Raw genomic sequence first — 27,370 nt, forward strand, 5'->3', positions numbered from 1 at the left:
TCCGGGACGCGCGGCCCCGCGAGCGCGCCTGCGCACTCCCGGGAGGCGCGCGCTCAGTTCCACGGGGCCGCCCTGCCGGAGTGGTGTGTAGGCGTCAGGTTGCCTGGTCCTAGAGTCTGAGGCTCCTTCCGGATGAGAACTGAGCTGTCAGTGCTGCCTGAATCCCGGGGTGACAGCACCGAGGGGGTCCGTGGGTCCAGGTGAGTCGCTGTGCACTACTGCCCAGCTGTACTGGGGGTCTCTCCAGCGGCAGCGGCCGGCTCCACATTCGGCACCGCCTCCCCACGCGCTGCCCGCCGCTCATTGGTTAGAGCCTGTGTCTTCTTTTCTGGTCCCGCCCACAGCCGGGGAATTACGCGCCCCGCCCCCAACCCAGGTCGAGACAGTTGTTAGGGGCGACGGCGAGTGCGCGCGGGGCTTGTGTCGTGCGCCCAGGCGCCTTTCTGAGTGTCAGAACTTGGGCAGCCCAGACAGGCTCGGCTCTTTAAAAAATAAAATCTGCAAAGAAAAAGAATGATAAACCACTCAGGTTTCGAAATGTGTGCCTCGTAATAAGTCCAACTCCTCCAGCGGCGTTCCATATCAGTCAGGATAAAATCCAAAGTCCTGGCCGTGGCCTGTGAGTCCTAACATAAACGGCCCCACTTTCCTCTCTAACCTCGTCTCCTAAAACCCTGCCGCGGGCTCGCTCTGCTCCAGCCATCAGGTCTGGCACCCTCCTGCCCCAAGGCCTTCGAACTTGCAGTTCCTTTTGCCTGGAAAACTCTTTGCCAGAGAAGCACATGGCTTCCTTCTTCAGAGCCTTCAAGTCTCTTTCCTACAGTCACTTTAGCAGAGAGGCCGCCCCTGCGTAAAATGGACCCCTCCCCCGCCCCAACTTGCTTCTTGTCTTCAGTCTTCTTTGTAACAGTTATCCCTGCACATAGATATTTGGTTTTTGTTCTCGTGGTCTCCTCCCACTAGATTAAATCTCTTTAAAGGCAGAGATTTTTTGTTACTTTTGTTCGTTGTTATAGTCGTAGTTCCAAGGACAATGCTTCACATGCAATAGGTGCTCCAGAAACAAATTCGTTGAATTTGTTGAGTGAACGACCAATAATAATAACAAGCGCTTTTATAGCACTGATTCTGTTGCTAGGCACTGTTTTAAGCACTTTCCACACATCCTCATTTAATCCTCATGGCAACCCTGTCGTTCCCATTTTGGAGATGGGGAGACTGAGGCACAGAGAAATTAAGCCACCTGTGTAAATTCACGCTGTGCCTAAGTGACAGCTTGGCAGTCTGGTAACAGAGTACATGCGTTAACCACTACAATAAAAAAGCAAAGTAAATTCATTTCGTCTAATAACCATCTAACGAGTTGTTTCCTAGATTCAATTCCAAATCAGACTAGGAAAGATATTTATGGAATTCCAATAAGTCCAGGAATTTTAAATATTCATGAAGATGTTTTTAATAACAGAGCAAATGCTTACGTTAGAATGTCAAGTGAAAAGAGCGGGATATAAAATTATATGAAGTAAAGAAAACGCTGTGTCTAAAGGAGGGAAGAATGTTTGCAGCTCTAACAGAAATTTGAAAAGGACTCAGACTCAAGATGGTAGGTAGCCTTGGTAATATTTACTTAAGTTGTGGCAGCTGGAGGACAAAGCAGGGATTCCTGTTCTGTGGAGAGGAGAGCTAATATCATTAGATCTGGAAAAGAATGTTCTGGGGTCAGATAAGTTTGGGAGAGTTAGATACTAAACCCTCCTCTTAGAAATTCACAGTGCCTATTGACAATAAAGACTTAGAAGTCACACAACAAGCGTGCCTGTAGAGTTTATTATTGTTGAAATGGGGTTACTTTTGTCTAGGATAAATACTAAACCAGTCAGGACAATAGGATGACCCACAGTCACCCTAAAGAAACCTGTTGAACTTTGTGTTATTCAGCATTTCAAAAATTTATTTAACTACAAAATTCTTTGTGTATTTTTTTTCCAGCATGGCATTGACAGTCTGGTGTCAGTGTTTTAAAGACATCTGTTGAAAATGCACTGAAATTAGGAATGATGTATTGGTATTGATTTGTACACTGATCTGTGGAGACAGTCCAACATGTGCAGGAGTGCTTCATATTTTCCTGATTCATGTCCAGTTAATCCTAATGAATTCCATACCCCACCACATTTAATCATTCCCATAATCCTTGATGTGTTTTTGAGCAGACCCGTTGCAGTTATGGATCTGTCACTTCTGAGTAATTTGCATTTCTTTTTAGGTGGAGGAACTTTTATTGCTCTTTAGAAGTACCATACAATGAATGAGCTAAATTGTTGACCAAACACCATTTTCAGATATTAAGGAAATGATCCAACTGTGTTGGATGAAAAAAAGATGACTTGAATAAAGGGAGAGGTATGTGTCTAGATGGAATGGGTCATACAAGGCAGCCTTTTTGGAGTGGATCCACTCTCAATGTGCTGGCATTTCGTCCTACTGAGTCTGTGAAACTAACAGGCAGATTGTGAACTGGGATAAATTCGCTCCACTGAGTGACTGTGAGGGTCATCAGCAAGGTTGCCTTCCTTCTGTGGGAACCTAACACGCCCCACTGCTTCCTCTCAGACTGTAACACTGTTGTCCAATCACAGGTTATGTGAACTTTTTCCCCCAAAAGATAGTTGATGCTCTCTTGCTGGTCTTGGCAGACTTTATTAGACACTGCACACGATCAGCTTGACAATGTGGAGCATGAGTTCATGGAGAGCCGTTAGAGGCAGAGTCCAGGTAAGAGGAGTCAAGGTTCTGGAAGGAAATAGGCACACGCTCAACTTTGAAACTTTGAAGAGACTGTTTCATAAAGGGGCTGTTTACAGAGGTGTGGCCCGATTTAAAGGAACCATGACTACCCCTAGGCCTGAAAGGTCTGCTGGAGCTGAGGAAGAAGGGCTGCCTGCAGAAGTTGTGGTCTTAGGGCATCACAGCCATTGTCAGAATCCCACCAAAGCAGGGAAGGAGTAGAGAAGAAATACCTTGGCCTCTTTCTGTTCCCATCCTCCCACTTCCTCACAGAGCATTGGCTGAACCCAACTACAAGAAAGGCAGAAGAGTTGGGTGCTGTAGGCTGTGGAGGTTGGCTGTCCAGAGTCCAGGACAGGGAATAGAAGGGCCAAGAATGGGTTTAGGGGACAAACAGAAGTAACCAGCACAAGAGAAAATAGTGATCAGCCCCTGAAATAGGCCTTGGTAGTTGGGGCTGTGAAGAAGGGACAGGTTCAGGTCCAGGCTATTTTTCTTGTGTTTTCCTGCCTCACAGACCTTTCTTCTCTCTCCCCACTGCCTCCTCCTCCATTTGGCTAAGTCTTACCCTTCCTTCAAGGCTGAACTCAGGTCCTTCTCTCTCCCTCAAATCTTTCCTGATGGCCCATTTCTTTGATCATGCTCTCATCTTAATCCCTGTGATAATACCTGTACTGACATTTAACACTTAGCCTTTTTATCTGCATTGTTCTCTATCTCATTAGATAGACGTCTTGATCCTCAAACTAAATAGAAAGCTTCAGGAAGGAATGAAGGATGAAGCTCTACTTATAGCAGCTGCTCAATAACCCCTAATGAAAGATGAGAAAGAATTCCATGAGGATTCTACTAACCTAAATATTGGTATTTGATCTCACAGAGTAAATTCTTTTTGAGAAGGTAAGCCATGTTTTCCTTTGCAGCAATGGGATTGAGGTCTTTTTGTCTTCTCGGAAGTGTAACCCTTCTTTTTCTTTGCTGAATTTAGAAGTACTATATGGTAATCATGAAACTTAAAACCATACAGAAGCATGTGAATTAAAAAGTGAAAGTCTTTCTCTCAACCCACATTTAGCCAACTGTTAAGAGTTTGGTGAATTCTCTTTCTGACTTTTTTCATGTGTGCGTGATAGTATAAAAATGAATTATAGCATCATCGTTATTTATATTGTTCTACAATCATTGCTTTTAGGTAACCATATATCATAAACATCAATGTTAATATCCATTTTTAAACTATCTCATAATATTCTACTGTTTGGCTATATATTTATTTAACTACTCTTTATTGCTGAACGTTTAAGTCATTTCTCCTTTTTCCCTTATAAACAATAAGCAATGAACATCCTTCCACGCAAAAGTGTATACACTGTCTGACTCTTTCCTTAGGTCAGTTTCATAGAATTGGAATTTTTAGATCAGTTTTCCTTACAGCAACTTTTTGCTCTATGGTAATTATCAGACATTAGCTATCTTTCTTTTTATGCTAACTTGATAAATTAAAAATGTTGTGTTGGGGGCACTTCTCCTTCTGGGACAAAAGAGTAGAAGTGTTTTACCTATTCTTCCTTCAAAGTACGACTAAGAATTCTGGACATTATATATAAAACAAACACAAAAAGACTCTGAAAGGTGGAGAGAAGTCAGACTAGTTAAGGACCTTGAGACTCAAGGAAGGACATGGTGAGCCCTTCCCTGGATATTCCTTTTTGCCTCAAATATCCCAAACCTGAGAGCGAAGAAGCAGCAACCCAGAAACACCAAGGGTACAGACTAAAAAGTTTTTTTAAGCCCCCCAAAAAGGCCGCTCTCTTTAATCAAGTACCAAGAAAGGTGCAGCCCAGCAAGACAGAAAACATTTAGATAATAAATGCTCTATGTCAGGTGAATACCACAGTAAACACTGTGGCCTCTGCCCCATCCACACCAGCAAAGGGAACATAGATTTCACCTTCACTGAGCTGTAATAAGTACCTTAATGCTCACCCTTTGTTAGAGAGATGTCAAAAAAAGTCTGATTAGGGACCTAGGGCTTTCCTCACCCCCCAAGCAATAACAAGGACCCCACCACAGTGTCAGTGTCAGTGTCAGACAAATGTAAGGTCCATGTGAGACCACACGGAGAGCCTGTCCTCCCACCCTGCTGCAGCAATAACAAGGGGCTCCTCCTTCATCCTGCTGGGGTGGTCTCAGAGAAGACTAGTGGAAAGTCATAACTTTCACCACTACCTAGCATTAACAAACCCACCCCTCACCGTGGTGTTGTGAAGGCCACATAGAGACCACTAATGAGGCACTCTTACTCCTCTGGGAGATATCCGTAGTCACCTACAGTGGAGCTAGAACCCCCTCCTCACCCAGCAATAATGAAGGGCTCCCTCCCCTCATCCACTCATCTCAGATGTCAACAGAAGCTGGGTAGGGAACCTGGACTTCTACCTCACCTGGCAGTAATGAGGCAGCACCCCCCACTTTCCCTCCTGGAGCCTTATCAGAAAAAGCATACAAAAATGGAAGATTTAAATAATATCCAGAGTCTTGTAACATAATACCCAGAATGTCCAGGTTTCAATCCAAAATCACTGATTATACCAAGAACAAGGAAGATATCAAACTAAATGAGAAAAAACAATCAACAGATGCCAATGCCAGGATGACAGAGATGGCAGGCTTATCTGACAAAGATTTTAAAACATATCATAAAAATTTTCAGTGTTCAATTACAAACACATTTGAAGCAAATATTTTTCATAGAACCTCAATAAAGAAATAGAAGATATAAAGAAGAACCAAATGGAAATGTTAGAACTGAAAAATACAATAACCGAAATTAAAAACACCTTAGATGGACTCAGTAACAGAAAGAAAGTGACAGATGAAAGAATCAGTAAACTTGAAGATACAACAACAGAAATTACCCAATCTGAACAACTGAAAGAAAATAGACACTAAATAAACAAACAGTTTTAGGGACATGTGGGACTATAATAAAAGATCTAACATTCATGTTATCGCAGAAGGAGAGGAGAAAGAGGGCTGAGCTGGAAAAGTACTTGAAGAAATAATGGCTGAAATTTCCCAAATTTGTCAAAAGGCATAAACAGACTCAAGAAGGCATTAATGTCAAGGATGATGAACTCCAAGAAATCCACATCAAGACACATCATAGTCACACTTTTGAAAACTAAGGCCGAAGAAAAAATCTTGAAAGCAGCAAGAAAAAAATGAACCTGAGCTATAAGGAAAAACAATTCAAATAAGAGTATTTCTCATCAGACACTATGGAGGCCAAAAGGAAGAGGCATATTTTTCAAGTGCTTAAAGTAAAGAACTATCAACCCAGAGTACCACATCCAGTGAAAACATTCTTCAGGAATGAAGGGGAAGTCAAGACATTCTAAGATGAAGGCATACGTACCCTAAAAGAATGGCTAAAGAAAGTTCTCTAGATAGAAAAGAAACAGTAAAGGAATTATTATGGAAGAAATATCATGACTGAGCAAAAAATATGGGTAAATTAAACAAACTTTCCTTCTCTTGAGTTTTCTAAATTATATTTGATTGTTGAAGCAAAAATTATAATACTGTTGTGTTTCTAAATGTATGTAGAAGAAAACTTTAAGATCATTATAGGGGCTGGCCCCGTGGCCGAGTGGTTAAGTTCGCACGCTCCACTGCAGGAGGCCCAGTGTTTCATTGGTTCGAATCCTGGGCGTGGACGTGGCACTGCTCATCAAACCACGCTGAGGCAGCATCCCACATGCCACAACTAGAGGGACCCACCACGAAGAATATACAACTGTGTACCAGAGGGCTTTGGAGAGAAAAAGGAAAAAAATAAAATCTTTAAAAAAATAAAATAAAATAAAAAGATCATTATATTGTAAATGGGGGAAGGTAAAGTGACGTAAGGTTTCTATACTTCGCTGGTAAAATATGACACCAGTAGATTGTGATAAGCCATATATATAGTATTTGGAGTAACCACTTAAAAAGCTATGAAAAGAAATACATGCAGAAACATTGCAGATTAATCAAAATTGAATTCCAAAATAGTTTCAACCCACAAAAAGGTAGGGAAAAGAAAACAAAGAAGTGAAAAACATAGAAAAGAAACAAAATAAAATGATTGACTTAAGCCCTAACATATCAATAATTGCAATAAATATAAATGTTTAAATAATATAGTTAAAAGACAGAGATTCACACACACACACACACACACACACACACACACACACACACAGAATTATCTGGTCAAAAATGTCAATAGTGCTGAGATTAAGAAACCCTGAACTACAGTCTAGTTAAACTCTAGACTCTAGACTTTCAACAAATTCATGTTTTCTACTGCATACCACACCACTGCTTTCCAAGGTACCTTGTGCTGACAGCTACAAGAATTTCTGAAGTTCTGCAGCTCCCCTACTGACATGACCAAGCAGTTAGTAGAGGTAAGAAAGCTGAAATCTAAGTTAGTTAAAACCCATTCAACCCTTTCCATCTTCCAGAATTTTGTTGCAAGCTTTTATCTGTTATTTTCTCTCCCTTTGTCTTTGAGAATTTATTTCTTTACTCGCATTTTAGTGGAGGTCACAAGGAGAAAGAGAAATAAATACATGTGCCCAGCCTCCATGTTTTATCACAATTCCCCACACTTTTTCTTGCAAATGAAGTTAAAATCAATTTATTAAATTCTAAAAATAAAAATCATATTTTGATTAGCATCTCAGTAACCTTTGTAATTTTGGAGTGGTGAAACTTTTCTAACAAAGATTCAAAGTCCAGAAGCTATAAAAGAAAAGATTGATGAGCTTGCCTACCTAAAAATAAACACTCATGAATGGCACACACAGACACGGAACACTGTATAAAGATTGTATTAAAAATTTTTTTTAAAAAAGAGGGGACTATGTAAAAATTTTAAACTTCTGTGGGGCAACTTTCTGGAAGGCAATTTGGCAATATCTACCAAAATTTAAAATGTACCTCTTGATCCAACAAGCCATGTCTACAAACTTATCTTTGAACCAAAGCATTTACAGTTCACCAAACTGTATATATAAAAAGAGCTTCCATTATAGAAATGTTCATAATAGCAAAAATGTGGAAATAACCCAAGTGCCCATCCATAGGTAAAGAATGCAATAAATCATGACATATCTACGTGTTAGTATGATGGTCAACCTCTAGAAAGAATGAGATCACTCTGTGCTGACAGAGAATAGCTCTCCGAAATATATTTGGAGGGGAAACGATATAGGAGTAGGGGAAAGAAGATACATATATATGATCCATTATGGATATATTTTAATTAAATATCTCACTCTATACATATGTACACATTGTACGAGCATATATTTTCCATATATATATGTATAATGCTTAAAATGTTTTCTGATTTTATATTATTTACACATTATACCAGCACATATTTCCATATATGTATATAGATATATATACTGCTTAAATTGTTTTCTGTTTCTGAAACACCAAAACTCTCTTTGCCTTGGATCTGGCACTTAGGCAGGTAGGGGAAGGGACCATCAGTAGGAAACAATATCTTCATTTTTTAACCTTCTTCTACCATTTGAGTTTTATAACCTTGTACTGTCTCTTTTTAATCTTACCATGGGTTACTTGAGCTGTGAAATAATTAGCTTTTATTTTCTCTTTGTCACATTCTTCTGCTTTTTAAAAACTAATAAACATTAATATTAAGAGAAAATCATTCACCATCCACATAGCTAACTCTCTTACTTATTCTGTTCATTCTAGGTTTCCAAGGTAACCAGTCGTAGCCTCTCTCCTAGCTATATCATTGATAGGGCTTTTGATTACCTAATTAGTTTACTTCATTGAAATTGTTCATTGTGGTAGCTCAAGAGGCCAGATCAACTGTCTAGACCCAGAGGAATTTGGTGCCTGGTCATTATTAGAGTTTATGGCTCTCACTGGATTGTGCCATATTTTGGGTCCTTAGCATATTACATCTGAAAGTAAAATAATGAGGAGATACTCTGATTAAATTTCATGTTTTATGAAGCTAGCAAATACATTTTCAATAACTACCCATATTGATCTATTGAGTGCTCCCAAGACTGTATTTGTAAATTGTTTCTCTTTTCCTTACCTCCTTAGAAACTTACATATCCGGAAATGATTGAGATTGAGCAGGCAGAGGCCCAGCTCTCTGAGTTAGACCTGCTGGCCAGTATGTTCCCCGGTGAGAATGAGCTTGTCGTGAATGACCAGCTGGCTTTAGCAGAACTGAAAGACTGTATTGAAAAGAGGACAATGGAGGGACGATCTTCAAAAGTTTACTTCACTATCAATATGAACCTGGAAGTATCTGAGGAAGCAATGGTAATTCAGTTTTGCTTTTGGAAGAATTAAACTATGTCAAGACTGAAAACAGCACTTAGGGCTTTGTTCTTTTTTTTCAGGTGACGTTTTCTCTGACCTGTATTCTTCCCTTTAAATACCCTGCAGTTGTGCCTGAAATTACTGTCCGGTATGTCACAGAAACTGCCAACTTTAGAGGTCAAAACTAATGTGAGAGTAAAAGCAATTCTCAAGTTTGTTTTCTGTTCTAAGAAAACTGATTTGGTTTTTTTATCCCACATCTTTTCCATCAGATCAGTATCATTAAGTAGATCCCAGCAGACTCAGCTGAACTCAGATCTGACCGCTTACTTGCAACAGAATTTTCTCGGAGATGTCTGTATATTGAATGCCACAGACTGGGTTAAAGAGCACGCCTCTGGCTACATCAGCAGAGACACCACAGCTTCCCTGGCTCCAGAAAGTACAGTTCAGCCAGTTGATCTCACTCTCACGAGACTCTGGATCTATAGCCATCACATCTACAACAAATGCAAAAGAAAGAATATTCTAGAGTGGGCAAGGGAGCTTGCCCTATCTGGGTTTAGCATGCCCGGGAAACCTGGTGTTGTTTGTGTGGAAGGCCCACAAAGTGCCTGTGAAGAATTCTGGTCAAGGTTTGCTTTCACATATTTTGTATGCTGTGTCAATAATTTTAGTACTAAACAAGATGCTAGAGATATAGAAATTAGTACGTCCCTGGGGTGTATCTTATGGGGATTCAGTCTCAAGTCAGTGGATAAAACAGAACTCGTGTATGTCAGTATCACTCCCCTCACCTGACACAGTGCTCATACGAGATATTCTGTAAATAGATGTTAAATCCAGCTCCTGCTCAGGATGCTGTCTACCATCCCCTCCATTTCCATGGATCTGATTCTTCTTTCATCTTAGTGATGCTATAAGCTGTGTGAAACAAGGGGATTTCTCATCTTTCCATTTCTCTACTGATATCCTAAATGAGTTTCTGAGAAGTCCCTTCAGGAGTTTGAGGTTCAGCAATTTCCACATTTCTAAAATGCTAATACGAGGATGTAATAATGGCAATAAATGAGATTGGGGATGGAATTAAGACCAGAATCATGTCTGATTAGAATCAATCCTTGTGAGATAACAGTAGATTTCTTTACTTCTAGGAAATGGCATTGGTAAACCCATTTTATAACTTCTATTTTCAGTACTCTAGGATACACAACACATTTTTCAAAATTTCTATTTGAAAATTTCTTTTCAGACTCAGAAAATTAAACTGGAAGAAAATTTTAATTCGCCACCGAGAAGATATTCCTTTTGATGGTTCAAATGAGGAACTGGAAAGACAAAGAAAATTTTCAATTTTTGAAGAAAAAGTGTTCAGTGTTAGTGGAGCCAGAGGAAACCACATGGACTTTGGTCAGCTTTATCAGTTTTTAAATGCCAAAGGATGTGGCGATGTTTTCCAGATGTTCTTTGGTGTGGAAGGACAATGACTGAGCAGAGGAGTAGTTGTTGAAAATATTTGTCACTGTTGGCCTTTGGTTTTTTTCCCCACTCTTGAAAGATTAAGTAATTGCACTTTACTTTACTTTACTTTACATTGCAATTCTAGAATGTAGGGGGAAAAACGAGAAAGTAGTATAGCTGAAATGCATCTACTAAATATGTCGTGATTGAAAGCAGAACTGAGTCTTTTTTTTTTTTTAAAGATTGGCACCTGGGCTAACAACTGTTGCCAATCTTTTTTTTTTTTTCTGCTTTATCTCCCCAACCCCCCCCGTACACAGTTGTATATCTTAGTTGCAGGTCCTTCTAGTTGTGGGATGTGGGACGCCGCCTCAACGTGGCCTGATGAGCGGTGCCATGTCCGCGCCTAGGATCCGAACCCCGGGCCGCCACAGCGGAGCGCACGAACTTAACCACTCGGCCACGGAGCCGGCCCCCAGAACTGAGTCTTAAATTATAATCTTAAAATTGTTGATAGAAATTTGTTGACATATAAACTACCCATTTTTAAAGAGAAAATTATATTTGAGGAAGATAATGTTGGTTGTCCAACTTGCAACCCCTTGCAACTCCACTAAAGAATCTGGAAAAGCTAAATACCTACTCTCCTAACTTCTCTCATAGCTAGGGGTAGCCTCGGGACACAGCTCTAGCTAGGGGACTTCAGGAACACTTTTGCTTTCCGAATTTAAATGATAGCTGCAATTATGGCCCCTCTTCTCTCTCTTTCTGCCACAAACACCATAGTGATGGCTGGAGCCGCAGTATCCTTTCAACCATGAGGGAGGAAAGGACCAAGAGAACCACAAAGGGGTCAGTCCCCAGATTGTTGCACTGTTGATAGAACATCAGCCACTATCTGTCTCTAGACTGCTAATTATTAACTAAAACTAGTTTTATTGAGATTTCTGTGCCTGTTACTAGCAGTTGAAAGCTTGTTTGCCAAATAGATTTTTTTCAAAGCTTTAGTTTTGCATCTGCACTACCTATTTGATGCAAAAATAGGTGAAGTTTTTCCTAAACAGAGTTTGCAGTTAATCTGTATTTTTGTGTTCTTACACTCTGCCCCTGTTCCTGGGCTCACCTCACAGAAGGCTGAGGTATGAGCAGTTCTCAAACTTTGTAACAGGCCTTAACAATTCATCATATTGGTAATTTAGAGAATTCATTTATGGCAAATTGGATTTTACAAATTTTTCATTCTGGAAATAGCTTTCTGTACATTGATTTTCAGCAAATTGACCTAGAGTCAAATAAAGACACTACTTGGTTTTTGAGGCCCTCCATAAATCAGTTCTGGAAGTGCTTATTAAATATTTACTAATTCCTAGCACTCAGGTTGGTACCACGTGTTGGGTATTCCTTGAAGAGTCAGACTTGGTTAGAGTTATGGGGTTGCAGGAATGCACAAAGCCTTGTTTATCTTAGGAAAAAGTTGGAGGCAACACGTGTACCCATCACTCAGTGAATCCGTAAGTACAGTATGGTGCATATTATGCAGTACTGTGCTGAAGTCAGAAGGAATAAAGTAGAACTAACAAGGCAATGTGGATAGATCGTAACTATACAGGTGGTTAAACACAAATAAGAAGCAGATGGCATTTATAGCACGGCGCCTATGTTGGATGTGAGCCTTACATACCTCAGATTCCCTCCCTGCTGCCCCCCCCGATGGCCCAGTCAGTTGCCCTGGAAATGCCAGTCCTTCCTGAGCTGCCACCACACAGCCAGGTGGCCCAGCTATTCATCTAGAGCTTCTCACTCCTCCAGGCACTTTCAGATTTGGATGAAATACCCTACAGAGCAAGGGATCTGCCATCCGTAGAGGCCACGAAAGAGGCCACATGATGTACTTTTAGCTGGATTAAACTGCTAAAACTTTTCAGTCTTTGTACATTATTTTAATTTAAAAAAACCCAGGTCGCTGTGTACAAATATACAGATTTCAAGTATAACATAAAAACATAGAAGGCAATAAAGTAGCTTTATAAGTTTTCTTCCCTGAGACACACCTGTCAAATTTAAACATTGGATTATTAAGACAGAGTGAGGGGCTGGCCCCGTGGCCGAGTGGTTAGGTTCGCGCGCTCTGCTGCAGGCGGCCCAGTGTTTCGTTGGTTCGAATCCTGGGCGTGGACGTGGCACTGCTCATCAAGCCACGCTGGGGCAGCATCCCACATGCCAAAACTAGAAGGACCCACGACAAAGAATATACAACTATGTACTGGGGAGCTTTGGGGAGAAAAAGGAATAAAATAAAATATTAAAAAAAAAAAAAAGAGTGAGCAAGAGAAGTACAGCTTTTCCAACCTCAGGATTACTAAACTCCCTTAAAAATGGATGGAAGTATTTGACATCAAAAGAGCAAACAGCAAGTTAGAACGTCCTGCCAACATTGTATAATATAAGAGACACAATAAAAGCTCTATGGACTTTAGTTAAATGTTAGGCGAATAGGCGATATAGCTGTGTTAGATTTTTACCAATGATTATATACTTGATATACAAACATCCTTCAGTGTAAGATTGTTCGGTATGATTGCATGTATATTTATTCCACAATGACAATATGTCAATATGTTAATCTGATATACCTCTTGAACTGGAATCATCTATAAAGAAATAGTGATAAATCGTGAAATTATGTTTAAAAGTTAAAAGGTCTATAGAAAACAAAAGTGTGGGCCGGAAACATTGACTACATATCCATTTTTATTTGTAAAAGTAATTCTTGTACAAACAGTGGTATTAAGTCAAGTAAAACTAAACAAAATTTTTTTTTTTTGAGGAAGATTAGCCCTGAGCTAACTACTGCCAATCCTCCTCTTTTTTGTTGAGGAAGACTGGCCCTGAGCTAACATCCATGCCCATCTTCCTCTTCTATGTGGGATGCCTACCACAGCATGGCTTTTTGCTAAGCGGTGCCACGTCTGCACCCAGGATCCAAACTGGCGAACCCCGGGCCACGGAGAAGCGGGAAGTGCGAACTTAACTGCTCTGCCACCGGGCCAGCCCCCTCAACAAATTTTTTTAAATTCTAAAATTAATCCCACCAATTCAAATTTGTTGAACTTGGAGTAACAAAGTCAGTCTTGTCATCTGCACTTTAATAGCATAAACGGCATCTGCTGCCATATAGAACTGCTTACTTTCAGCACTTATATAAAAACAGCTGATATAGTTGTGTTTGTTAGGTTTGTTGTTGTTGTTTAGAAAGCTGTATCAGGATATCAGGGAAACTCAACAGAATATGTCATTCGTGAAATTCCAGAAAAGCTGGAAGGCAGCCAAGACTTAGGGCATTTAAAGGACAGGTGCAAGTATGTTACTTCCTGTCCCCTGCCCCCGGCAACAATGATTACAACTACTTAGGACAAACTGAATTTATGAAAATTCTGCAAAGGGGCACAAGGAGCCTTCCACTTAAGCACAATCTGGCAGTTTGATCCCACCGGGTCACGGGGGGGATGTAGGCCTGAATGTCCTTTGCCATCCCCACCAACTGTCCAAGGCGGAACCCCGCGAGGAGCAGGGCCGGGCGGCCGAGGGAAGATTCCAGTTCAGCGTGAAAGCCGGGTGCTTGGCTACCTACCGCACCCGGGTCCCGAGCGGCTCCCGAGCGCTCTGGGGCTGAGGGAAACCCTGGCCTTCTACAACCCGGCATCTCTGAGCACCCGACCGCCCCACACGCGACCGAGGAGCACAGCGGGGAGGAGCCTGCAGCGCTTCACGCATGCGCCCCTCCTGTGCCGGCCTGTCCGGGAAGCCCCAGCCCGAGGGGGTGGGGTCTGGGGGCGAGGCGAGCGAGGGGACAGCGGGTCAGGTCGCCTAGCCGCAGCGGGTCGCGCTGCATTGGACTGTGGGGGGGAAGGGTCTGACTCCAGGCTCCAGTGCTACACTACAGACTTGCACTTCAAGTGGGGACCTAGCAGGACTGCCAGGTGCTGCTCTCATGCTCAGATGGGCTTTAAAAAAAAATTATATATATATATATATATATAAATATATATACATATTTTTAAATGTTTAAATTTTATAAATATATAAATTTATGCATATATAATTTTATACATATATATATAAATTTTATACATATATACACAAATATATATATATTTGCAGGGAAATATTCGCCTCTGAGCTAACATCTGTTGCCAGTCTTCCTCCTTTTTTTTTCCTTCCCAAAGCTCCCAGTATATGCTTGCGCATCCTAGTTGTAAGTGGGCTTTTTTTGTTTTTTTTTTTTTAAGGCTTATTGTCTTTTGAATAATAAGACGTTGATCCACATTCTCTTGGGCTTTCCCTGATGTTGCTACAGCCGGGAGAATTGGAGGAATTATGCTACCTGGGACCCAGGTGGCGCCTTCGAGGTGAGGGTGTCCCTCGATTTTAACTAGGGAATTACTGAAATGGAGGCTTAATTTGTTTTCCCCCGGAGGCGTTTGGCATTTCGGATTTTGTAAATCTGTTCTCTCCTGCCTGGCCCCCCCCCAAATATATGTAAATAAATATGTGTGTAATACGTTTTTATTACAAAAGATGACCATTATGGAAAACGTAGAAGTAACTGGATGTAAAGCTCACCCATTATCTTGCACCCAAGAAGACAATATTAAATTTTGATTTTACGTTTTATTTTCTAGTGTATTATTTTTACGTGTCTGTATATGTGGTCATTTTTAAACAAATCATACTGTACATGCTGCTTTGTATCTGCCTTCTCTTATTAAAACAATAGATTGTAAACGTTTCATGCCATTAAATATTTTCCCACAACATTATCAAAGATTGCATTGTATTCAGTTGTCTAAGCATACGGTAATTGCTTTCAGCAATTCATTGTTTTGGTCACAAGGTCATAACGTTTTTCGGTCTTGTTTTGTTTTTCATCAACAAAGCTACTGTGAGCATGTGTTATTATCTCTTCAGGTTAGATTTCTAGAAGTGGACATTCATTCTTAAGCTCTGGATTGGTCTTGCCAAATTGCACTGGTGAAAGGTTGAGAAATGAAAATTGCAATGCTTCTAAAATTTCCTTTTTCCTAGATTTTTACCAACACTGGTTACCATTTTGCCAATTTAATAGATGAAAAATCTACATTGTTTTTGTTATCCTCATTGGACTTTTAGTGTGGGCCAATATTTTTTATATGTGTACTGGTCAATTATATTTCTTTTGCAGTAAATTGCCCGTTTATGCCTTACTTATTTATACCTATATAGGCAGGCTCGAAATATTTTTTTGTAAGAATTTTTGTAACAGAAAGCGTATGAACTCCTAGTTAATGTTACAGATATTTCCCCGAGTTTATCTGTTTTTTCTGACATAGGAAAGAAACCCCACTTTTTAAATTTAATGTACAATACTTAAATTCATCCATCTTTTTTTTTTTTTTTTTTTATGGTTTTCTGTCTTTGGAGCATTGACTGGGAAGGCTTTGCCTGCTCCCAGGATAATTTTAAAATGTATTATGTAACCTTGTAATATTTTTTTGTTTGTTTTAAAAGAATCTTATTGTGAAATAGATATGTAACATTCATCCTATTTACCTTACTATGAAATATTTACCTTGTACAAAAAAGTAAAAAGAATAAAACAATGAACTGTCATAATCTTACCACCCAGCTTAAGAAATAAAACTTTATGGGCCAGCCCTCATGGCCTAGCAGTTAAAGTTCAGCATGCTCCACTTTGGCGGCCCGGGCTGGTTCCTGGTGTGGAACCACACCACTTGTCTGTCAGTAGCCATGCTGTGGCAGGGGCTTACATGGAAGAAGTAGAATATACACTATGTACTGGGGCTTTGGCAAGGGAAAAAAAGAAAAACAAAAAACTTTACCAGTGCAGTTGAAATTTACTTGTGTACTTTTACTTGTGTAGTTGAAATTTACGTGTGTACTTTTTACAATCCTGTTCCTTGGCAGTATTAAGCCCTACTCTGAAGTATTTATTATTCCCGTGTATTTCTTTGTACTTTATGACATGTGGGTATCCTTATGCAACATCTTATGGCTTCTTTTTATTTGGTGAGGAAGATTGACCCTGAGCTAACATCTATCACCAATCTTTCTCTTTTTGCTTGAGGAACACTGTCACTGAGTTAACATCTGTGGCAGTGTTCCTCCACTTTGTATGTGGGATGCTGCCACAGCATGGCTTGATGAGCAGTGTGTAGGTCTGTGCCCGGGATCTAAACCTGTGAACCCTGCCTGGGCTGCTGAACTTGACCACCATGCCACTGGGCCAGCCCCTTATTGCTTCATTTTTAACATTCGATCATCAGCATTCATTTTAGAGCACTGCATGAAGTAGGTACTTAAATTATTTTCTCAAATGGTGACCAGTTGTCCCAGTGGTATTCATTGCATAATCCATATTCTTCAAAGGTTTGAGATGCCACTTTTATCAGAGCCTGAATGTGGGTTTCTGGATTTGCCATTCTATTTCAGTTTACTCCTGAACAACGCTGTTAGAATTGTTATGGCAATATCTTACATTTTAAAGTCCAGTAGAAGAAATTGTTGTTATGCTCACTTTTCAAAATATTTTTGGCTATTCTTTCAGGTGAGCTTTTGAGATAGTTTTGTGATATCTAAAAACAAAATCTTAACTGAGAATTTGACAGGGAGTACATTAGGTTTATGTGCTTAGTTTATGATATTTGACACCTTCCAGCTCTTGTGATTTCCCATACTCTCTCTAGTTATGACTATGATTAAATTTTTGTAGCCTTTTTCCTCTAGGTACTGCACCTATATATTATGTTAATTTTTAAGTATTTTGGATTTGATAATTATCTTTAGGTCTTTTATTTAGAACTCGTTTATTATTTTATATCTTCAAAATAGATGTTACTGTTTGATTGGACAAATTCCTCTCAGCATTATTTACCAAAAATATCATTTTGATGCTCTCTTTGTTCTTCCAGATAGACTTTTAAATTATTTTTTCAAAGTTCATTAAGACTTCAGGTTATGTTAAAGTTATAGGTATTTTAATATCCATACTACTAATAGCTAACATGTATTAAATGCTTACCAGGCCTTGTGCAAAATCCTTTTCAAGGACTATCTCATTTCTCTTTACAGCAGTCCTTCAATAGGTACGTTATTATCTCACTTCACAGATGGTAAAACTGAGGATCAGAGAGGTTAAGTAACTTGTCCAAATTTGCACAGTTAGTAAGTAGAGGAGCTGGGCTAGAAACTCAGATGGCATGAATCTAGAATTTGTCTTTGGAACCACTAACATACACAATCTCTAGTCATTTTCCTATTATTTCATTTTTCTGTCCAGAAACATGAGATATCTCTCCATTTATGTATTTATTTATTTATTTATAAAGATTTTATTTTTTTCCTTTTTCTCCCCAAAGCTCCCCAGTACATAGTTGTATGTTCTTCGTTGTGGGTCCTTCTAGTTATGGCATATGGGGTGCTGCCTCAGCGTGGTTTGATGAGCAGTGCCATGTCTGCACCCAGGATTCGAACCAAAGAAACACTGGGCCACCTGCAGCGGAGTGCACGAACCTAACCACTCAGCCATGGGGCCAGCCCCTGTTTATCTTTTATGCCCCTCAGTAAATGTTTTGTGGGGTTTTTAAATATAAATTGTATTATTTTATTCTTATTATGTATTTTATTGCTATTTGGAATAGCATCTTTTTTCTATTATATTTTCTAACTGCTATTGTTGGTCAAATCAATACCTTTATTATTTTGGATATTTATTTAATGTCTGACTACGTTACTAAACTACTTTACTCTTTTGAATATTTATTCTATTGATACCCTAGTGTTTTTGAAGTAGGCAAGCATTGTCTGAAAATAATAATCCTGTTGCCTCCCTTTCAATATTAATGCCATTTATTTGTTTTATATATATTTTTGTATTAGTTAGAACTACAGAAAAACAATCAAGAATGACGGTAATTGAATGCTGTTTTTTCCCTGAATCTATTGTTAATATTTATCATCATTATTTATTCAATAACTGTTTAACTACCCGCTCTGGAACAGATAAAAGTGAATCTGGTCTTCATGGAGTTTTCATTCCAGTTGAGGAGGAAGTCATTTGACATCTATTGAGACTATTAGTTATTTTCAATTTTGATAAGTAGAGCAACCCATGAGAGTATATACGCAGAACCCAACAAAGCTGGACTCAGAAAGGAGAGATGGAATGGCAAAGTGCCTTTCACCCCCAAAAAACAACCTTAGGAAAGATCCTGAAGCTGGAAACCCTGTGACATGCTTAAGAGACTAAAAAAGGCTAGTATGGCTCATGTTTGGCAAGTACGTAATGAGCAGAGTGGCATGACAAGGTGGAGTGGAGGGCTGGGGCCATCTAATATATGACCTTACAGGCCACTTTTATTAAAAAGATTCCTCTGGCTGCAGCACAGATGCTGGATTGAAGGGGGAATGCATATTTGCAAACCGGTTAGGAGGCTATTGCCCATGAATGATTCTTGCCTTAGACTGTGGTGATGGAGATGGAGAAAGGTGAATAAATTTGAGAGCTATATAGGAGGTTAACATGTTAGGATTTGAGAATTTATTGAAATGGGTAGGAGCGAGTGATAGGGAGCTCTATTCTTACAAGAATGGCTTGTGCAACTGGATTTATAGTGGTGCATTTCACCAAGACAGACAATACAAGAGAACCAAGTTTGGGAGTAAAATAATTAATTCCATTTTGGTGGACTTCAATTTGAGTGCCCCAAATACATCCAAATTAAGCTTTCTATCAGAAGTTATATACATAGGTCTGGACTGTAAAGAGAGATCTGAACTAGGTATAAATTTGGGCAACAAGCTGTGAGTATGGATGAAATTGCCTAGGTAGAGTGTATGGATGAAGAAATCAAACGGCTTGAACTGAATCTTGAGAGACTGCAATATTCAATATTTGCAAACTGGCTAGGGGCAAATGAGTCATCAAAGGAAACTGAGGAAAAGAAGATTGGGGGGAAAAGTCTGGAAGTATGGTGTCAGAGTAGCCTGGAGAGTATTGTATAGATACACTCAAATTTCTGCTCCTATTCCCTTACTCTACTGGATTTGTTGAAGCAAATTCCAGACGTCATATCTTTTCACCTGTAAACACTTCAATGTGTATCTCTAAAAGATAAGGGCTCTTTTTTTTAACATACCAAAAATACCTTTCTTACACCTAAAAATTAACAACCATTCTTTAGTGTCATCAAATTTCCAATCTGTGTTCATATTCCCCCACTTATCTCATAACTTTTTAACTGTTTGAATCAACATTCAAACAAGACCCACATTTGCATTTGGTTGATATGTCTCTTCAGTCTCTTTCATTTGTTTTTTTAAAATTTATTTCTTATTTATTTATTTGTGTTTGTTTGAGGAAGATTAGCCCTGAGCGAACTATTGCCAATCCTCCCCTTTTTGCTGAGGAAGACTGGCCCTGAGCTAACATCCGTCCCCATCTTCCTCTACATTATACGTAGGACGCCTACCACAGCATGGTGTGCCAAGCGGTGCCACGTCTGCACCCGGGATCCGAACCGGCGAACCCTGGGCCGCTGAGAAATGGAACGTGCAAACTTAACCTTAACCACTGCACCACTGGGCCGGCCGCTCTTCAGTCTCTTTCAATCTGTCAGTTTCCTTCCCTGTTTCTCCTCCTCCTCCTCTTCCCCTTCTCCTCCTTCTTACTCTGCAATACATTTGTCAGTGAAACTGATTGATTGTCTTGTAGAATTTCCTAAATTATGGATTTTGTTGATTATGTCACTGTTGTTTAGTATGTCCCTCTGTAGCCTGTATTTTCTGTAAACTATTAGTCAGATCTAGAAACTCAATTAGATTTGAGTTTAACTTTTTTGACAGAATACCTCATAGGTATTTAGTATCCTATAACATTACGTCAGGAGATACATACTGTCTCATCACTAGTCTTTTTAAGCTGTTAGGTTGATCAGACGTCAGCTTGATCCACCAAATTTAAAGTTCTCCATCAGGTTTTCACTTAATGACTTTAGTAACCTTTGATGATAATTAGCTAGATCCATTATTTATTTATTTTTATTGAGGTATAATTAACATATAACATTATGTTAGTTCAGGTGTACGACATAAAGATTCCATATTTGTCATGATTTTTTAAAGTTATCATTCCTTCATTCATTAGCTTAAACTATACCATTAAGAACAATTCTCGCCCATCAACTATTGTGTTACCCTGAGGTAAAGTTCATACAGAGAAGACAGGATAAATGTTTGATTCTTCTGCTTTATTTACAAGTTTTCAGAATAATGAGTTGGTTCCCTAGAATTCTCCAACATGGCCAATGAATTGGTTTTTCTTATTTATTATCATTATGAAGCCATGGATTTTAGTATATACATTTTAGATATACAAATTGTGGATATTATTCTTTTATATGCTCAAATTGTCCCATCTTTGGCCAGTGAGACCTCCTTTAAATTGTCTCCTGGATCCTTTGACATGTTCTCATTATGCATCATGCATGATAAGGTATTCCAGACTCATCCTATTCATTTTCTATACATCTATACATCCTATACATTTTCTGTCCCAGGTGTGGTAACAGCCATTTTCCAACACTCTCCTTGAAAAATAGTACTTAGAGAACACCATCTGGGCATTAGGGGTGCCCCTTGCAACTAAATATGCCGTTATTTCTATACCTTTTCAGGAGACAAAACTTGTAACTATTATTCAAATTTTTTTAAATCTTAAAGTATTTTCAGTAATTATAATATAATAACATCAGTACTACTATTCTGAATTCAAATCAAATAATTGATTACTATAAAGGTACAGAGGGAATCTTTTGAGTGATAAAAGTGTTCTATATCTTAATTTAAGCAGTGGTTACAATTATATACATTTGTCAAAACTCACCGATATCTACATGACAAATGATGAGTTTTTCTCTAAATTCATCCTTGATTTAAAAAGCAATATATAACTATGTTAACATCGATAGGAACTAAGACAAACTAAATACAAATATAAAATGAAAAAGGCTGAAAAAACATTTATAAATTTGAACTGAAAAAAATTAGTATGAACTGATTAGTATGAACTAATTAACTATAATTAGTATGAACTAATTATATTTGTGTGTGTACATAGATTTTTTAAACTAATATTTAAAAGCTTTGTTCCCTGAAAAGGTCTAGAAAAAACTAGGGTTGAAGATGCAAGAAAGTTTGTGGTCAGCGGTAATAGTCAACATATTTAACAACCAATATGGCATGAGCACCATCCAGTTAGAATAGACACTGGAACACCTTTTCTCTCACAACTCCCCAATCTGCTCAGGGATAACCCACCCCGCCTGCGGGGACGCACACATGACAGATAGGTCCAAGCCAGAGCTGTCCCTAACCAAGCACACCCTCCACAATTTTCATTAAGAAATGGCTCATTGTCGGGTTTGACTGGAAGGTTACCTCTACTGGGTAATAAGGGTGGCATTGGGAATCCTGAGGTAACATACAGGTAATCACTGCATCAGCAGCTACTATCCCCAGGGCTAGGAAAAGAAGGAAGGAGAGAAGAGGTTGGGGTAATTAGAATCTAAATTCTATGAAATTAATTTCATTTAATTTAGGCTTGGAGGAGGGCCTTGAAAAGCTGGGGCTCCATTCATGCCTATGAAGAGGGTGGTGCCTGTCTGTTGCTGGTCCTTCGGAGTTCAAAGAAGGGACCACGGTGGTTTTGGGACTCATACTTCTAAGGAGGGGGCACCATTGGCGTTTTAAGAGCTCAGAGGGGCCCCATGGAGCCAGGACTCAGACTTCTGAGGAGGAGGGTCCTCGATGCCTGGCAGCTGCTGGTACCCTTGAGGAGCGCAATAAGGCTGATCGTGTGATTGTTGACAAAAGGATGGAGACTGAAACCAACCGCTGCCTAAACCACTTGCATTGCTGCTGGGATGATGCCAACAGAATGGAGCAAGTCCCTTCTCTTTCCTCTTGTCTTTCATTCTCCTTCTAGTCCCCTGAGTTGGTAGAATCTAACGGAAGCCAGTTGAATAAAAGAGAAATGGTTTGCAGAGCCTCAACACCACGGAGTCGAGTACAAAAGGGTGAATGTGTGGACATGAGAGACGATAACCGGCAACATGTGGTTGTTTCTCTAGTGTCCTTCTGAGGAGCAAAATCACTGAAGTTACAAGATCTGTACATTTCAAATTTTAATAGAGACTGCCACATTATCCTCTTTTGTAAAAGCTATTCATAACACTTTTGATTAAAAAAAAGTGTGGGAGGGATTTAGAGAGAATATTGCCTAGCGTGTTATTTCTCAAATTTTAACAAGACCTGGGAATCTTGTTAAAATGCAGAATCTGATTCAATAGTTCCAAGCTGCGCCTTACAGTCTGCATTTCTAACAAATGCCCAAATGATGCTGATGATTGCATTTTAAAAGGTCTAACATTTTCCTATCTTCCTACATCCACCACCACGTCATTCTATTGCTACCCTTGTGTGAAAATGCCTCTCATACGCCTCTTGCCAATTGAAAGCGCGGAAGGCAGGATTTGGCGCCACGGGTCCAATGCCTGGCTTCCTATTGGATATGAATGACGTCACCCGGAGGGGCGGGGCTCTAATTGTTACGTAGCGGGAGGCGAATCGTTAGGGACGCGGCGGGAGGCGGGAGCGGAAGTGGGGCGGCAGGTGGGCAGGGTGTGTGGCGGAAGGGGTGGGCCGGGAGAAGTCGTCCCAGTGGGCCCTCTTCCGGCGCGAGGGGCCGGAAGTTGTGGCCCGGCCGTATCAACCGGGATCAGCGGGCTGAGAGTGCGGCTGAGACCCCGACCATGGGCGGGAAGAACAAGCAGCGGACCAAGGGGAACCTGAGGGTGAGTGGCGGGTGGCCCGGCCGACCGGGGAGTCCTCGCCTCGTAGCTGCTGGCTCCGGCCCGCGCGCGGCTGGAGGATGTGTGGAGCGCGGCTGTGGGGAGGCGTGTGTTTGCGTGTCGAGTGTGACCTCCCTGTTGGAGGTGCTTCCCCGCGGGCGGGGTGGGTCATCTCTGAACAGATTGAGGAGTTGTGAGAGAAAAGGTGTTCCATGCCAGAGCTGTCCCCAGCCGAGCCTCCTCCCTCACCACACAATTTTCGTTAAGAAATGGTTCACTGTCCGGTTCAACTGGAAGGTTACCTGGCCAGGGTAGCGGGGGTGGCCTTGGGAACGAAGGAGTTGGGTGGGAAGCAGTTCAAGTGAGCCTGGTGTGCATGCTGTCTTGGATTCTGTCACTTCTTTGCCCAAAAACATGTTATAACATCTCTAATCCCCATATCCCTCGGGGTAAAACAAGGCCAAAGCCCTTACAGTGGTATTCGTGGTGTGTGGTCTGCCCCTCGCCCCTTTCCATCTGCGGCCCCATATTCAACTCCCTCCACCTTGCTCCCTCCATCCAGCCAGACTGGCCTCCTCAATGAGCCTGGATCTTGCCTGGCAGGCACCCCGACGCTCTTTTGTTAGGTGGCTCCAAATTTTGCTGGAGACACCTCAGTGAGGTCTCTGTGATCACCCTGTTTTAAATTGTAATCCTCCTCCACGCCCTGTTCTTTCCTGCTTTATTTCGCTCCACTGCACTTAGGACTTCTAACATATTATGTAGTTGACCATCTCGCCTCATTTACGGTCTTGCTTCACTAGGATATAAGTCTTATGAAGGCAGGTGTTTTTATCTGCTGCTGTTATCCTCGGAGCCTAGAACAAGGACTGGTATATAGGAGAATTTCACTAAATACTAGTTTAAAGAAAACCCAAGAGTGGATGAAACTTATACGATTACGGATGTTATAGTGAATTTTTTTTTCATGGCACTAGGTTTGCAATGGCACATTTCACTTTTTTTCCTGGTTCTGATCCAATTCTAGTGATTTCAGTACCACATCTTCTTAGATCTGTCACTTAATCTATTTTGAAAGGTAATAATAATGTCAACAACAATAATAGTAGCTTACTTTGTGCCAGTACTGTGCTGAGCGCTTTACTTTCATTCTCATTTAATCTTTTTTGAATTTAAAATTTGTTTTCAATGTTTAGTTTTGAAATATTCTGAATATGAGGAAAAGTTGCAAGAAGGTTAGTGACAACCCATATATTCTTTAGTTAGATTCATCAGTTGTTAAAATTTGATCATTCTTGCTTTCTCTCTCTAAATATATGTATTTTACTGAACCATATAAGAATTCTTGCAGAAATCATGACACTTAACTCCTAAATACTTCAACATGTGTATTTTAAAAACAATGCCATTCTTCTACATAACTGTGAGCAATTATAACATAGAAAATTTAAATTCATTATAATACTACTGTCTAATAATATACATTATTGTATTCAGATTTCTATAGTCATCTCAATAATGTTCTCTATAACTTTTATTTTAGATATAGCATTTTAAAAAACATCCAAGATCCAGTCAAAAATCACTCATTCCATTTAGTTCTCATTTAGATCTAGACAGTTTCCCAGTACCTTTTCTTTGTAGAGGGGTTCTTGTATGCCATGGATTTCTTGGAAGGGCCTAGGCCACTTGTTTTTGCTTAATGTAGATTTGTCTAATTGTTCCTTATGACTAGATTCAGGTTAAACAATTTTTGACAGGAATGTGTTGTAGATGATGTGTCTTTCTCAGTGCATCACACCTTAGGGCACATGATGCCTGTTTGTCCCGTTATTGATGGTATTTGTTTAATCACTTGCTTAAGCTGATGTCCATTGTAAAGGTATCTCTTTCCATTGGCTCTTAACAAATAGTATGTGGAGTGGTAGTTTGACAGGGAATAACTTGTTCTCTCACAAACTTTCACCTAATGGTTTTAGCATCCTTTGATGATTCTTGCTGGAATCGATTATTCTAGTGGTGGTATAAAAAACGTTTAATCTTGACAACAACCCAAGTAATCATTTAATTACTATTATCTCATTGTAAAGATGATGGTACTTAGGCTTAGAGAAATTAACTTGCTCATTTAATTAAAAATTAATAAGCTCATGTAGCCAGGAAGTTGCAGAGTTGAGATTTGAACTTAGAGTGGCAGTCATTCACTCAACAGAAGACTTTGAATACTGATTGCCACGTATTCAAAGATGATAGACAAATGTCTCCTATTCTTGAACTATCAGTTTGATGATAGAGACAGGTAAGTAAGCAAATAATTATAATATATTAAAGAATTATGATACCAGTATGAATAAAAAGAAAGTGGGAGAACAGAAAAGAATGGTGATTGATCTGAGGGAGGCAACTGTTGAAAACATGAGTGTGTTTTGAAGTGAGAGTAGGAGTTTGTCAGGCAGTGAAAAGGAAGGAAGGGTTTTCAGGCAGAGGGAAAAAATTACTCAAAGACCAAGTTGTAAAAGGGCATGACATGTTCAGGGAGCCTTGAATTCAATTTGAGAGTAGAAGACAAATGGCGGCAGCAAAATTAGGAGAGGGGAGGAGGAAGTGGGACAAGGGAAGAAAAGAGTGGCGGGAAATAACACAGGGAAAGGTTAAGGGCAGGTGGTGAAAGATCTGTAAGTCTTCTGAGTCTGGTCCTTAAACTGTAGACTCAGGATTGCCACATCAAATATCTCTAGAAGCCAGGCACAAAAGAATGAAGTAGGTGTAGTATGAGAAAGTTAACTGCTAGAAATAGAATCAAAGTTCTTAATGTTCGAACTGTGGGTATAAGCATCTAACATACAGTAGCGCAAGTAATGAGAAACAGTAACTATATTTTAAATACAAAGTAGACCTTGAAAAAATACAATTAGTACGTTTAAAAAATAATTTGTTACTTTTGAATTGGAAACTAGAAATCTGATACCTTTTCTTCTGCACCTAGTTAGTATCACTGTCAGCTCTGGTATTTCAGGTCAGTTCAGAATTCAGCCTTGACTCTTTTTAGCTGTTAGCAATAATTTTTTAATACTATTTCATTATTTTGTTTAATGATAAAACTGTTTACAAATGAGATTATAGATAAAATTCTGATGTCTTGTCATTTAGTGTCCAGAATTGTGTTGTAATTCACTAACTTCCTTCGTAGCTCTTTATTCATGTACTGACATTGAGAGACGTGAACTGAATAATGTTAGTTCATTTTAATAAAGTTTTAAAATAGAGAAGCTTTTTTGAAATTAGTCTTAAATGCTACTATTTTGGGGGGGAAAGTAATTCTGGCCGTTATTTTCATTTCTGGTCACTCATTTCAGTTTAGAAAGTAGTCCAGATTATTTTTTGACAAATGAATTTCCAAAACACAATTTTGCTAGGTATGAGCAAGTTAAATCACACATTTGGGTAACCCTTTCGAACGTTCTTAGAGAGAAATAAGAAACAGATGAGTTTAGATGGGTTGTAATGTCATCCTGGACATTGAACTGAGGCATTTTTTATTAGATGACAATGAACATGTTAATTTCTTTCAGTAGGTCAAATATTTTCTTTTTCTTTAACAACTAATCCCTTAACTTCTAGAATTAGGAAGCTTCTATATTATGTATCAGTCAAACAAACTACTGACTGTGGTTCAAAACAAAGGCGTCTGTCTTATATCCTGACCACTGTGTTGATTTTTATGTCTATAATAATGTAATTTGTAACTGTTTTAGCCCAAAGAGATTAGGCTAGGCTTTGGGTATGTGGAAATGAGTGTGTCTGCCCTCAAGGCGTTCCTAGTCTGGAAGCAGCTATCATTAGACATCCAG

General features: G+C 39.6%; 2 protein-coding genes across 5 annotated transcripts in view; both read left to right on the top strand.

Annotated features, from left to right (window-relative positions):
• Positions 1-68: 68 nt before the first annotated feature.
• Positions 69-10,874, top strand: LOC124234286 (RWD domain-containing protein 2B-like). 4 transcript variants are annotated; one of them, XM_046651569.1, is made up of 8 exons: positions 94-200; positions 1,466-1,603; positions 2,267-2,403; positions 3,513-3,687; positions 8,929-9,153; positions 9,234-9,301; positions 9,426-9,788; positions 10,406-10,874. In XM_046651569.1, the coding sequence occupies exons 5-8, from the start codon at positions 8,947-8,949 to the stop codon at positions 10,638-10,640; spliced, it is 873 nt and encodes a 290-aa protein (XP_046507525.1). In that variant the 5' UTR covers positions 94-200; positions 1,466-1,603; positions 2,267-2,403; positions 3,513-3,687; positions 8,929-8,946; the 3' UTR covers positions 10,641-10,874. The 4 variants fall into 4 exon arrangements, with proteins under 4 accessions (XP_046507523.1, XP_046507524.1, XP_046507526.1 ...); XM_046651568.1 differs by lacking the exon at positions 1,466-1,603 and having other exon boundaries at positions 71-200; XM_046651567.1 differs by lacking the exons at positions 1,466-1,603; positions 2,267-2,403 and having other exon boundaries at positions 69-200.
• A 12,522-nt stretch (positions 10,875-23,396) lies between these two features.
• LOC124234294 (E3 ubiquitin-protein ligase listerin) overlaps positions 23,397-27,370 on the top strand; it is a 53,849-nt gene continuing 49,875 nt past the window's right edge. The window contains exon 1 of the mRNA XM_046651584.1: positions 23,397-23,522. Within this exon, the coding sequence (XP_046507540.1) occupies positions 23,481-23,522 (42 nt within the window). The 5' untranslated portion in view covers positions 23,397-23,480. The remainder of the gene's footprint in view (positions 23,523-27,370) is intronic.

Source organism: Equus quagga, unplaced genomic scaffold (assembly GCF_021613505.1).
Source record: "Equus quagga isolate Etosha38 unplaced genomic scaffold, UCLA_HA_Equagga_1.0 73442_RagTag, whole genome shotgun sequence".
In the NCBI taxonomy this organism is placed as follows: Eukaryota; Metazoa; Chordata; class Mammalia; order Perissodactyla; family Equidae; genus Equus; species Equus quagga.

Bases quoted from the DNA above. Each gene is read 5' to 3' on its own strand.
- LOC124234286 (XM_046651567.1), top strand. From the start codon at position 8,947: ATGATTGAGATTGAGCAGGCAGAGGCCCAGCTCTCTGAGTTAGACCTG. The intron at 9,302-9,425 runs GTATGTCACAGA...CTTTTCCATCAG, and splicing joins GTGCCTGAAATTACTGTCCG to ATCAGTATCATTAAGTAGAT. The intron at 9,789-10,405 runs GTTTGCTTTCAC...ATTTCTTTTCAG, and splicing joins TGTGAAGAATTCTGGTCAAG to ACTCAGAAAATTAAACTGGA.